Source organism: Suillus paluster (assembly GCF_016628075.1).
Source record: "Suillus paluster strain FC165 chromosome Unknown EDB91scaffold_581, whole genome shotgun sequence".
In the NCBI taxonomy this organism is placed as follows: domain Eukaryota; kingdom Fungi; phylum Basidiomycota; class Agaricomycetes; order Boletales; family Suillaceae; genus Suillus; species Suillus paluster.
Window position 1 is genome coordinate 1,503 of NW_024538141.1, and position 11,214 is coordinate 12,716.

Below are 11,214 nucleotides of genomic sequence, written 5' to 3' on the forward strand. Positions count from 1 at the left end.
TCTTGGCATTAAGTCTAACCATTTTAGACATAGTTCTTCCTCTGTAACCAAGTATGTAATGCTTCTTTCCTTCTGTAACCGATTATATAATTTCCTCTTTCCCTCTCTAACCATATTAGGACTTTCCTCGAAGGAAAAATCTATGCCCCCATAATTTTTCAACTCAAATAGATAGGCCGGGCGCGTATGGGTCATCGTTGTGATGTTTAGTGTTGCGAAGTAAATATCGCAGCACCGACATCACATCATTACCGATGTCATGACTCTGAATGTTGCCATGAGCTCAGCGACACCGCAAATATTTGATGAAAGTTGACTGTGACTGACCCAAATCCTCTGCAATACACTACACACAGATGCCTCGTCTGATAGTGCTCGAGTTGAAAATTCCTGCAGGACATGATCGGCCTGATGAGATACCAATGAGCATTGATCTATTGCCAAGAACATTGCTTTCTTACAAATGGTGACATCAGGATGTCTGTGTCCTTATGCAGGAAGCCGTCGCGGCATTCCTTTGCTATGTCGTTCAGCCAGAATTCGATTGACATCAAAGACAACGCCATTTTTCTCATATCACCATGTATCAGTTTTTTGCGCAGGAGTGATGCAACATACCCAGCCACCGCCAACCATGACTCATGGTGAGAACGGATTGTAGATTGAACAAACTGATATCCGTTTTGGTCCATCAAAAACATATCAATCTATATCGTCATATGAATGAACGCGCTAACATGTAGTATGCAGCACTTACACAAGGTGTTGAAGGTGTGTCATTCAACTGTGCCAGTGTTTCGTCCACGAGATCTTGTAGAGTGTATTTGTTCTTGTTCGACTTCCGATTTGTTGGCTTAACCTTCTGCCTAATGGTGTTCCGTTTGGCGGCAAATAGCACAGGTCGTGTAGGTTGCAATGTCGGATGCCTCGTGACGGGCATCTTTCCAGTGGGCTTCTGCTTCATGCGGTCACGTAATCTTGACTTCAGTGGAGGAGAAGTAGCTACATCGATACTCTCCTGAGAACGAGCTTCAATGTAAATACTGGGCTCTTTATTGACAAGAGCGCCCTCCGACATCGATGTCGATGGTTGGCTACATGGGTCGGAACCGTCAAACGTCACCATGGCCGATATGCCACTGGAATAACTGTTGTTGGTGCGTGATGATATCAAACATCCAGCGAAATCCTGCATCAGGTGCAAAAGGAAATGAGAATTGGTACGATGTCAGGAACTCAATTGAAATGCCTACCATAATATTGCAGTGCTCATTGGGCGTGATCATTGAAGGCTTGCATTCCAGCTTCGATATGCAGTTACCATAATGCGTATCCGTTGGCACGTCTTGAGCGTTGTCCTGCATTCATAACATCTACATCAGCATTCCGACAGGTACGGGAGGTGTGTTCATACCGGATCGCTGAATCCAGTAAACACCAGGTCATCGGTTGACTGCAGGGAAGCATCATAGGTCTCCGTTGGGATGTCTTGAGCATCGTCCTGCATTCATAACATGCATATCAGCATTCTGATAGGTACGGGATGTGTGTTCATACCGGATCGCTGAATCCAGTAAATACCAGGTCATCGGTTGACTGCAGGGAACCCGAGTCATATGGCCGATCGGCCGCGGTGTCGACAGCATGTGTTGTGCCATCTGAAACATTAATGTGTGATTGCTGTGAATACTCCTGGATTTGTTATATCAAAACTGGTATCATGAGAGGTTGTGAATTGCAAATCCTACCATGAAATCGATATCCGCCTGAACCATGACAGGAATTGTAGGATCGCATTTCCAGTCCAACATGGCTACATCAGCGTGTCGGTGGCAGCCAGGAGTATCAATGCCTGGATTGTCTCCACCGTTCTGAACCCATCATGTCAACATTAAGATTATGCTAGGAATAAGCACAGGAGGGGAAGCATTACCAGAGTCATGAAGTCAGTCAACACAGTGTCATCGGTTGGTTGCACTGAAGCTGCAGGTTCAGTTACGCACGGACATGGAACATCTCCAGTCTCTATCTGAGCAACATCGCAAACGGCTTGGATCCCGATGTTGGCGTGGCGTTCAGCGTTGGACAAGCGATCCGTGTAGTCACCGAAAATTCGTTGATCATGAATGTCGAAGTCCGTTTGGACTCCAATATGCGCCAAGGCCCGGTTTACAGATCCATATACCAGCGACGTGTATTCCTCAGGGACTGGCAATGCAGAACCACGCTGAAGAAGCGGTGATGTAACAGTTCGTGATTGCTCCTGCGTATCGACGTTCATCGGCGCCCCGGAATCTGAGATAAGGCCTAGCGAGTGAATGGATGGCCGAGAGATTTTGGATAAATCGAGATGTGACTGGTGTTCAATCGATAGGCCAATGTCCAGGCCATATTCCAGCGAACATTCTGAGCCCTGGCGGGACATGTAAAGATAATGTCCAACACCGGAGAAAAATTTCGCCATCTCGCCACGGTCAATCGATATGCTTTGGCACTTTGTCATCATCTCCACCATGCCGAAGACCTCAAAGAATTCCTCCTTAGTCCTTGCGGTCATGAGCAATCCATTCTCCAGGAGATTCTCCAACGAGTCGTTGTGGTCAAGTCCTTGGATTTCTCTCATTCGCATCGCAATATGGCTAGGCAACCATCGTCCAAACCCACGAATCAGCAGTTGGCGGCCAGATCCTCCCAGTGCCTTAAGAGCGATCTGCCGGCAATTTAGATCGAAAGGTAGGGGGAACGGTGGGAATCTATTGGATGGCTACATTCAAGACATGAGTTTCGTCCAATACTGCCTATGAACAGGGAGATACAATACCGCTTCAATGACACCTGTTTCAGTCCCCGGCTCTTCCATACATTCTGGATTACTCCCTGGATCATGGGCCTGGTCGATATCATTCATGGAGGCTTCTACTAATCTTAGCAGATGTTCGATGTCCTCGCCTGGACCGCAACCCTGTATTGCCCCACAAACATCGTGGTCCTTGCATTGCTGTTTGTGATAGACACGCCAATCAACTGAGTCGTACATCAGGACCAGATATTACAGCTTTAAATTTAAGTTGATTATTGTTGGAGAGCACGTACCAAAGAGGAGTATGTCAGCACACCTCCCATTTTGTATGGCTTCAAATGTTACATTGTGATCTCTTTCTAGAGCATCGCGATACTCAGCGTGGAAGCCATGCTGTGTGTGATCCAACCAAAGGTAATAATCAAGCGCCGGAGATTGGAAGTCGCCATGCAGAGCATCTTCTGACCGACTAGCATCCTTTAGGAATGCGATCCGCACATTGTTCATATATTCCATGACCGATGCATATGTATTCAGCATGTCTGCGGCATCCAAACCGGGCAACCCTGTCAAGTGGGTGACTATTTTCCTGTAAACACCACATTTCTTGTTCAGCGCTTGAAGGGGCAAACGATAGTGTGCAACAATTCTACAACCCTTCTGTCGTTGTCCGGAAATCTTCAGGGAGCATTCTCCATCAACATCTTCAATAGTCCCCTGTACTCGGATCAACTTTTGGAGGTCGTGTGCGCTCCATTCACGGAACTGACATGACGGATTCATGGAGGCGTGAAGGTAATGTGCAAGTCCTGTGATCTCAGTGTATGTAAATTGATGTCGTACCACCTCCGGGAGGGCTGATGTTGAAAATTGAGTTTAAAGTCTGTGGCACTCGAGAAATGGAAGTCTTTGATCTGGGGTGCCCTTACTAAATCACTTACGTGTTACGTGACAGCATGAGGCTAGGCTGCTAGACATTGTGATGTCCGCCTGATACGGAGCCCTGTGACGGTTTAAAGTTTGTGCCACACGAAATGTGTTTATATACGGCCCGCTTGGCCTGCATGCATTACACCTGTCTTGGAAAAATTAGTGTTTGAATGATCGGGCTGGGGTGACATGGTGCATTGTCTGGGAAAATCGCTACATTAGTTAGGGTTAGATGATTCAAATAGATCATGTGCTTCAGAGTTTAACCAAAATCCGATCCGCGACATAAGTTCATTAGAACATTATTCATAAACCGGTGATGCGCTCAGACATGTCATATTTTCGCAAGCAGGTGTAGGTAGTTGGGCAGAATTCATTCATGCATGAGGCTGACACATGCATTCATGGAAATATATTTTGACATTGTAAGACGAACTAGACCACCTTCTCCGGACAAACCAGACAGTAGAACCGTGGAATGAGCTTGTCAGACGATGTCAATGTCAAACCAGCTTTATGGATGTCTTCCTTCCAACCATCTGGCAGACTTCCACGCTTGATTGCCTCTGTGATGAGCGTCCGGATCTTCGCCACAATCAGTGCATTTCCAACCACACCGCATGGTCCCCCTCGTCGAATTGGCATGGTCATCAGCGCAAGAAACTCTTTGTCGAATGTGATACCGTCACAGAGAGATGGGAGGAGCACCTTGGTCTTCTTATGCATCCTGCGTCCATTAGACACCAGGCAAATCTCATTGAACCACCTGTCGCATGTCCTGCAGAATCGCTGCACATTCTGAGGGGAGGAGAATGCAGGATCGCATTCGTTGCAACCACACCGTGTGGATAGTTGTGAGTTCTGTATATCGCATAGGGATGAATCTGGGCTGGAGGAGCGTAAAAAACATCTGCTTACACAAATATTTACTCCATCCAAGTATACAGTGTTACCGCGGTTTACAAAATGCATGTTCATCGTCCATCGATGGTAGAGTGTCTCAGTTGGAATTTGGGGTTGAGATAAATCACCCTCGTCATATCGCAAAATTGTAGCATGAGCTACCATGAATGAAAAAATATCACAATCACATGAGTCTTATAATGAGTAAAGCATCACGAGGCACATACTCTCAACACAATGCATATCCACTATAGACGTGTGGTCACTGAGAACTAGCTCATATGTCCCGACGCAATCTGCAAGGCTGAATTTTCATTCCTGTCAGAATCATTTCACCGACGATGAAACAACCAACATACTCGATACCTTCGTCCTCCAAGTCAACCTGTCTATAATACCATTGAATATCAAGCCACGCCTCCTGTCATTTATGATACGAGTAAGTAAGTCAGTGGGAAAGTTCAATGCCTTGGAGTATTCAGTGCACCGACCTGATTGTGTGAAGTAGTCTTCCAGTAGATATCCTTTATCTTACCATACCAATATGACATGATAGGTAGACTGCCATCCATCATTGGGACTGACCGTTCTTCGAGCGGAAAGATAGCGACACTAAAGGATATCTGTTAGTGTTATGAATGACACATGCGGATACTACCATACTCTTCCCCAACTCTAATAACCAAGCGGCCATCTGTGGGCCCGGCGTCCGTGTCTTCCAAAGCTGCATCATATACCCCTGAGAGTTGAACAAATACAAATATACCAGGTAGACGTGAGCAATCGAACAATCATCAGTAGGCAGACAGTTGAACAGACATTCCAAGGACGTGCTTCGCTTCAATTGGCGGAGCTTGGGGTGACCACTGCTCATGGGAGGCAATCTTCTCGTGCCCTTTGCACGGTATGTGTAGCTAGTAATTGATGGTCGGCTCGACATGACAGTGGAGTTGGAGAGCTACAAAGAATATCATGCAAGACGAACAACTGAGAAGGAAATCGATATCCTCCGGTCGGAGTCAACGTCTATTTCGTAAAAATAGGCTTCAAGGGCACGGACGGATCAACAAGATGGTGTGGCGAGACACATGGCATCTTCATTACAGCATATATACTAAAGTCAATCGTGTACATTAATTAGGTAGACAGGTGTAAAATGATGCGCATGGAATCGTATTGAATGGAGCCGAAATATGCAGGCTATCCCGTGTATCGGAGGCTATCACGTCACGGACAGTGGTTAAATGGGCGGCCATTGTGTCAGGGAAAGTATGTAAGCAAATCGGACGATATGAGGTCGGGAACAGTAAGTATATCAGAGGCTGCGAGGCGCAGGATAGTCACGTAACTAAATGGACCGAAATATATCACGTTGAGTACAGGGTGTTGATCGCTGAATTTCATTACAACGATCTCTTGGGTCGCTACAGAGTACATTGCGCGACATGGAGGACGACGTTTCCTTCAGTCTAGAAGAAATCTTGAAGTCAAAAATTCTCGAATGGGACCCAAAGGATTCAACGGTCTGTGGTACACGTGGACACACAGCTGACAATACATTTGAGGACGGATGGAATACCGATGAAAACATCGGAGCGCTGTCTGTAGCCATAGACAACTGCAAAATATTGGATGATAGCATGAATGTCCTCGAAACACATAAGCGACAGCGCGGAAGACCAAAAAAGCGAGTTGTGCACCGTCGTGAGTGCATATGCTTGACCCCTATGTTCCCCATTGTCACACATTTCTACAGGTGGAAATCAGACCACAGAGGTAGCCAACATTCCAAAGGAAGCATCATCACAAAATGTCGAGAATATTATGGCAAAGCGAATCATTCGTGCTACCACAAGTCCACTGCCCGACACATTGCCATCCCACGTTACGACAAACGATCATATCCAATCTAATAGAAAGAGAACCACTGCATGTGACAATGTTCAATTTGTAGGGACCCATGACGAACCCGACACATATGATGTTTTAGAGCACATCATGGCTACTGGAATCCTGGATTGGAATCCAAAGGAGTCATGTGTTGCAACGCTTCCATCAAACGATGGTTTGAATACATGGGATGATCTGGTGGAACAGTCGACGGCGAGATACAGAAATGGAATGGCTAAACGGAATCAGGGTACCACGATGAATATGCCACTTAAACCACGGGGAAGGCCAACAAAGAGAGCAATCACACGTCGTGAGTGCTTGGACTTGACACCTATTTCATACTTATGACAGTATGGCACAGGTGGCAAAAACAAGAAAACCATTTCTGAGGATCAGGTGCCTTCGATTCAGGAGCGAGGGAAATATAACGGCGAATATGTGATCCGTGCTACTAGTAGCCCTATGCAGGAACCACCGCACACAGAACATAGACCGCATGGTAATGATGAGTCCACGGTCATAGAGCACAGGAAAGTCAGCATACGGCCAGTTAATAAACCACATAGGGGACGTCCAAGCAGGCGCATCAGACATGCACAGAGAACTGGTATGTGATTCTACCTCGCCCAACATTCATACTCATAGGCTGCGTCATTCAATTTCCAGCAACCAAAACACAAATACATCAGGGATCACCTGTGGAAGGTCCTCAATCTGACGATGAGGATGAACAACATATCGAAGAATCACGCTGTAAGCAAGAGCATTTATGTGCGTTTTATCATGTGTATGTGTTAAATCAACGGACATTGTATTAGGGAGTCCAGCTCAATCGGTCAGAGGAATACAAGACAATGATTACAGACCTTCGCCATTACCACAATCAGAGATGCAGGCGCCTTCGCATGACGAGCCAGAACATACACTACCTATACAGAGTGTTGAGGAAATAGCCTGTAAGTTCATGATGACATTCATACGACATGAAATACTAATGTGTTGACGATACAGCTTGTGCAATGGCCAGACCTGTTGTTTGGACCCCTGCCTGGCACAGCTGGAGAACACTTGCTCTGGATGAATGGCTTGATGCGGCCGTGGCGAACTTTTACCTCTTGAACGTTTGGTACGAGGTACAGGATAAATCATGCATGAGATATGTCGATATGTTCATCGCGATGACGGATGACATGACTGAAGAAGGAGTGGAACTCTTTAGGAGAAACCATTTTGTGCCTCGTGAGGGCGCATGTCCTATGGTTCCAGTTGCCTTCATAGTCCATCATTCAAATCATTTCTTCACCGTCATCTTCGACTTTCAGGGACGCCTAGCCCATGTACTGGGTCGACATATTTCAGATGATGCCATGGACGTGGATGGAGTAAATCCACATGACTGGAAGGATTGGAGAGGACCAGAATTTTGGAAGAGAATTGCAGCCCTTCATGGCTGGAGCCCAGAGGATGTCGATGATGTTGTCCTGATACCTAGGGATTGGGAACAAAATGGAGTCGACTGCGGGCCTATTGCATGCTCTGTGTTGGAGCAATGCATCAACACAGGGCTGGACGAGCACGGACACCTACCATCCTTTCATGTAAAATGTGGACACCTACTGCGAATCAAGATTTTGCACATTATCGCAGGACGTATCAAGACAAGCTGCCACGACTACCTTATGATGCTAGACAACCCTCCGGACGATTGGAGCGCAGATGATATGCCAGATGAGGAGGTCATCAATGTCATCCAGAATGGACGACACCAGGCCGAATGCCTTCAACTCTTGCGGAAATTGACTGTTGTGAGCGCTACCTGTTCAACATGCCAACGGCCCATCGTCACCCAGGATGTCGAGAACACATCGCACCCTTGCCAGAATGACGGTGGAGCTCCAGTGGATGATGATGGTGCGGAGGATGTTGAAGATGAAGACGATGATACCCTTGGCACAGGCTTACCTGCAGATAGGAAGGCCAGACTTGCGCGACTGTTCAAAACTAACAATGAACTGGCCGGATCTCGGAATCGTAGTGCCATAGCCCCTCGCTCGATCGGAACGCACCTTCTACTCGAACATGACCTTACTGCAGACATCAACAGTTCAGGTCCAATTGATTCACAACGTTCTGGATCGGCCTCTGCATCTCGTAGGCGAGTTTCCAACTGGCATCTTGGAAGCAACAAACGCTTTCCACGTCCCATCGCACCAGTCGCCCTGGCTGCATATAACGGTCGACGATGGCTTGAGGATGAACTCACATTCGATGATTATGAGGGTGGACCGACAATAGAAATGCTAAGATCTCCGAGGGAAAACAATACCTTGATGACATTCCAGGCTGGAGGGATGCAGGTGTCCACTGCGTGGTTGGACTGGGTCGATCATGGTTATAGAATCACCCGAAGCGCATTCCACAATTTCTATCAATGTGACCCTATCGCAACTATGGACCACATCATGTCAATCGGCACCACCGCCTCCTATGATGCTTCAAAACAGATTCCGGATCGTGTAACAGGCGCATATACCCTGGAGCGACTGGGTTTGGATGAGGGTGGACGGCACACACAGGTCACAGATGTAGAAATACTTTCCCCCTCTCAGATCATCGACTTTGCACACTACGATCCACCACTCCATGATGAGTGTAGGTTCGGACATGACGCCTTTGTCCGTGGCCACGCCAGCCATCGCTATGGAGAAGGACCAGCATTTTATGTGGACCTCGAACAAGATGCAATTCAATTTTCGGAAGATGAGATAGAGAGATCGGTGGACATAGACAGCATCATATGGACTACCAAAACATTCCGATGCACAGGCAGCGTTGGGATCTATGTCACGCCACCATTTCAAACGAAACCTGGGATCTACAAGCACAATCACACATATGTAGAGATCACAATTCCACAGTCGGAAGAAGACGCAAACACTCCTGGTGGGAGGACTGAATGGCTATCCAAACGAATGCCGATGTCTGCCATTCCTCACGCCTGCATTGGGCGCATATCATCAGCTGCCTCAACACTCAATCTTTACATCGCATTCCCAAGGATGATTCACAAACACCCAGTGAATGGTCGGAGAATCACGCTGATCCCACAGGAGGTACAGGACATCTTTTGGGACAGGGTGTTGCTTCCATCTATAGGAGACTGCACCGATGTCAGCTGGCAGCCGTACCTGAAATACACATTGGAGGAGGCACGATACAAGGCAAAGGGAGCAGGGAGGCGCCAAGGAGGATGGACACCCCCCAAATCAATTCCACTGTCAGATGACGACTTCAGGGACGTACAGAACCGCATGCATGATCGAATTCGCGATGGTGAGGCTGAGCTCAGCATGTATGGCTCTTTGTTTTTCATTCTGGAGGGCAAGGGGATAAAGCTACTTACGAAGGATGGACAACGAGGGCGCTTTGGAGGTCCAGAAGAGGCCCTTTGCAGCAACCTCCCTGACCTCGACTGGCCATACATGATAGACAGGAGCCACGGCGAGCTGTTGGTGGATGTTGGTATCTCATTCACACCTCACTCCCCAGATGTCCCAGTCGTTGGAGTATGGAGATTAGATGCTTTGGAAGCATCATTCGGAGCAGGGGGTTACAAGAGAGGCGAGATCCATCATCACAACACACTCTCAAGATATGGTGCGCTGCAGGCAGAGATGCAGCAGGAGAGATCACAGCAAACCCATATCGCATTCAGGAGCACCTACAATCTCTACTATGAATCCATCCGAACAAACAACAACCAGGTGAACTTCGCATCGGACAGTGATGCCTACAAGCTTGCACCATCCTATATGGCTGAATGCTTCCAAATATGCAAGGTGATCGATGGTTGTAGGGGAAAAACATATGGAGTGAGGGATGAATATAGGGTGAGCGGCCAGGCGGCCAGAATAATTCTGGATAATATAGAAAGCAAGGTCAGTCAGTCATCCATGGTGCATCAATGAGTCGCAAGGGGGCTGAATCATGTCTTTGTGTTGACAATTCATTTGCAGGCGATGGAATATCTGCAGTCTGATCCAATCCTGTGGATACCATCGAAAATCTGGTTCGAGTTCATGAAGCGCAGGGTGCGGGAGATTCAAAGGACGCAGATTGCTATTGTCAAAAAGAATCCTCCCAATCTCGGCATCCTCACTGGCCTGCTCAACCACATGCTTCGTTCGACAACATCTACCCCGATCATCTATGATTTTCACGTCCGTGAATCACTTGCCCTCCTCGAATACAGAAATGTACTGGAGACAGCAGGGATGTTTTTCCTGCAGGAATTTGATGTCGGCAGCGATGCATGCCTGGACGCAGTGCAGCAAGTCGACGATGTGAATGTGCTGGCTATTATGGGTGTTAATGCCAAGGCTCAAAGGGATAGAGCAGTGGGAAGGCTGGAGTCTTTTCAAAGTACTGAGCCGGAGCTGGAAGACTATCCTCTCGGCCGAAAACCAACTTGGAATCGACTCAAAGCTGTTGTGGCCAGTTCACCTGCCACAATCATGAGACCATGGGCATGGTCATCCTGGTTATCGAACACAGGACTGTCCGTCGGACGATTATTCATCATGTTCACAAAGCACGTTTGGCTAATGCTCACACCCGAGGTCTTGAAGGGAATCAGACCACACCCAAACTCACTCCAGGAGGCCATGAAATGCTGGACAATAACAAGC

At 47.4% G+C, this 11,214-nt stretch overlaps 3 protein-coding genes across 3 annotated transcripts; 1 reads left to right on the forward strand and 2 right to left on the reverse strand.

Annotated features, from left to right (window-relative positions):
* Positions 1-702: 702 nt before the first annotated feature.
* Positions 703-3,778, reverse strand: EDB91DRAFT_1090353 (uncharacterized protein; the record flags this gene model as incomplete). Its single annotated transcript, XM_041316636.1, has 11 exons — positions 703-732; positions 758-1,189; positions 1,254-1,358; positions 1,415-1,501; positions 1,558-1,692; positions 1,749-1,871; positions 1,934-1,983; positions 2,008-2,764; positions 2,822-3,024; positions 3,094-3,657; positions 3,742-3,778. 11 exons carry the CDS (start codon positions 3,776-3,778, stop codon positions 703-705), a joined length of 2,523 nt encoding a protein of 840 aa, XP_041168376.1.
* A 387-nt stretch (positions 3,779-4,165) lies between these two features.
* Positions 4,166-5,573, reverse strand: EDB91DRAFT_1090354 (uncharacterized protein; the record flags this gene model as incomplete). Its single annotated transcript, XM_041316637.1, has 8 exons — positions 4,166-4,528; positions 4,572-4,619; positions 4,649-4,791; positions 4,861-4,937; positions 4,993-5,054; positions 5,125-5,245; positions 5,297-5,372; positions 5,453-5,573. 8 exons carry the CDS (start codon positions 5,571-5,573, stop codon positions 4,166-4,168), a joined length of 1,011 nt encoding a protein of 336 aa, XP_041168377.1.
* Positions 5,574-7,692: 2,119 nt separating this feature from the next.
* On the forward strand, positions 7,693-11,208 carry EDB91DRAFT_1067025 (uncharacterized protein; the record flags this gene model as incomplete). The annotated part of the gene is made up of 3 exons (XM_041314827.1): positions 7,693-8,557; positions 8,636-10,464; positions 10,543-11,208. Coding segments are annotated over 3 exons (3,360 nt in total), but the record flags the coding sequence as incomplete, so codon positions are not given.
* Positions 11,209-11,214: the final 6 nt, after the last annotated feature.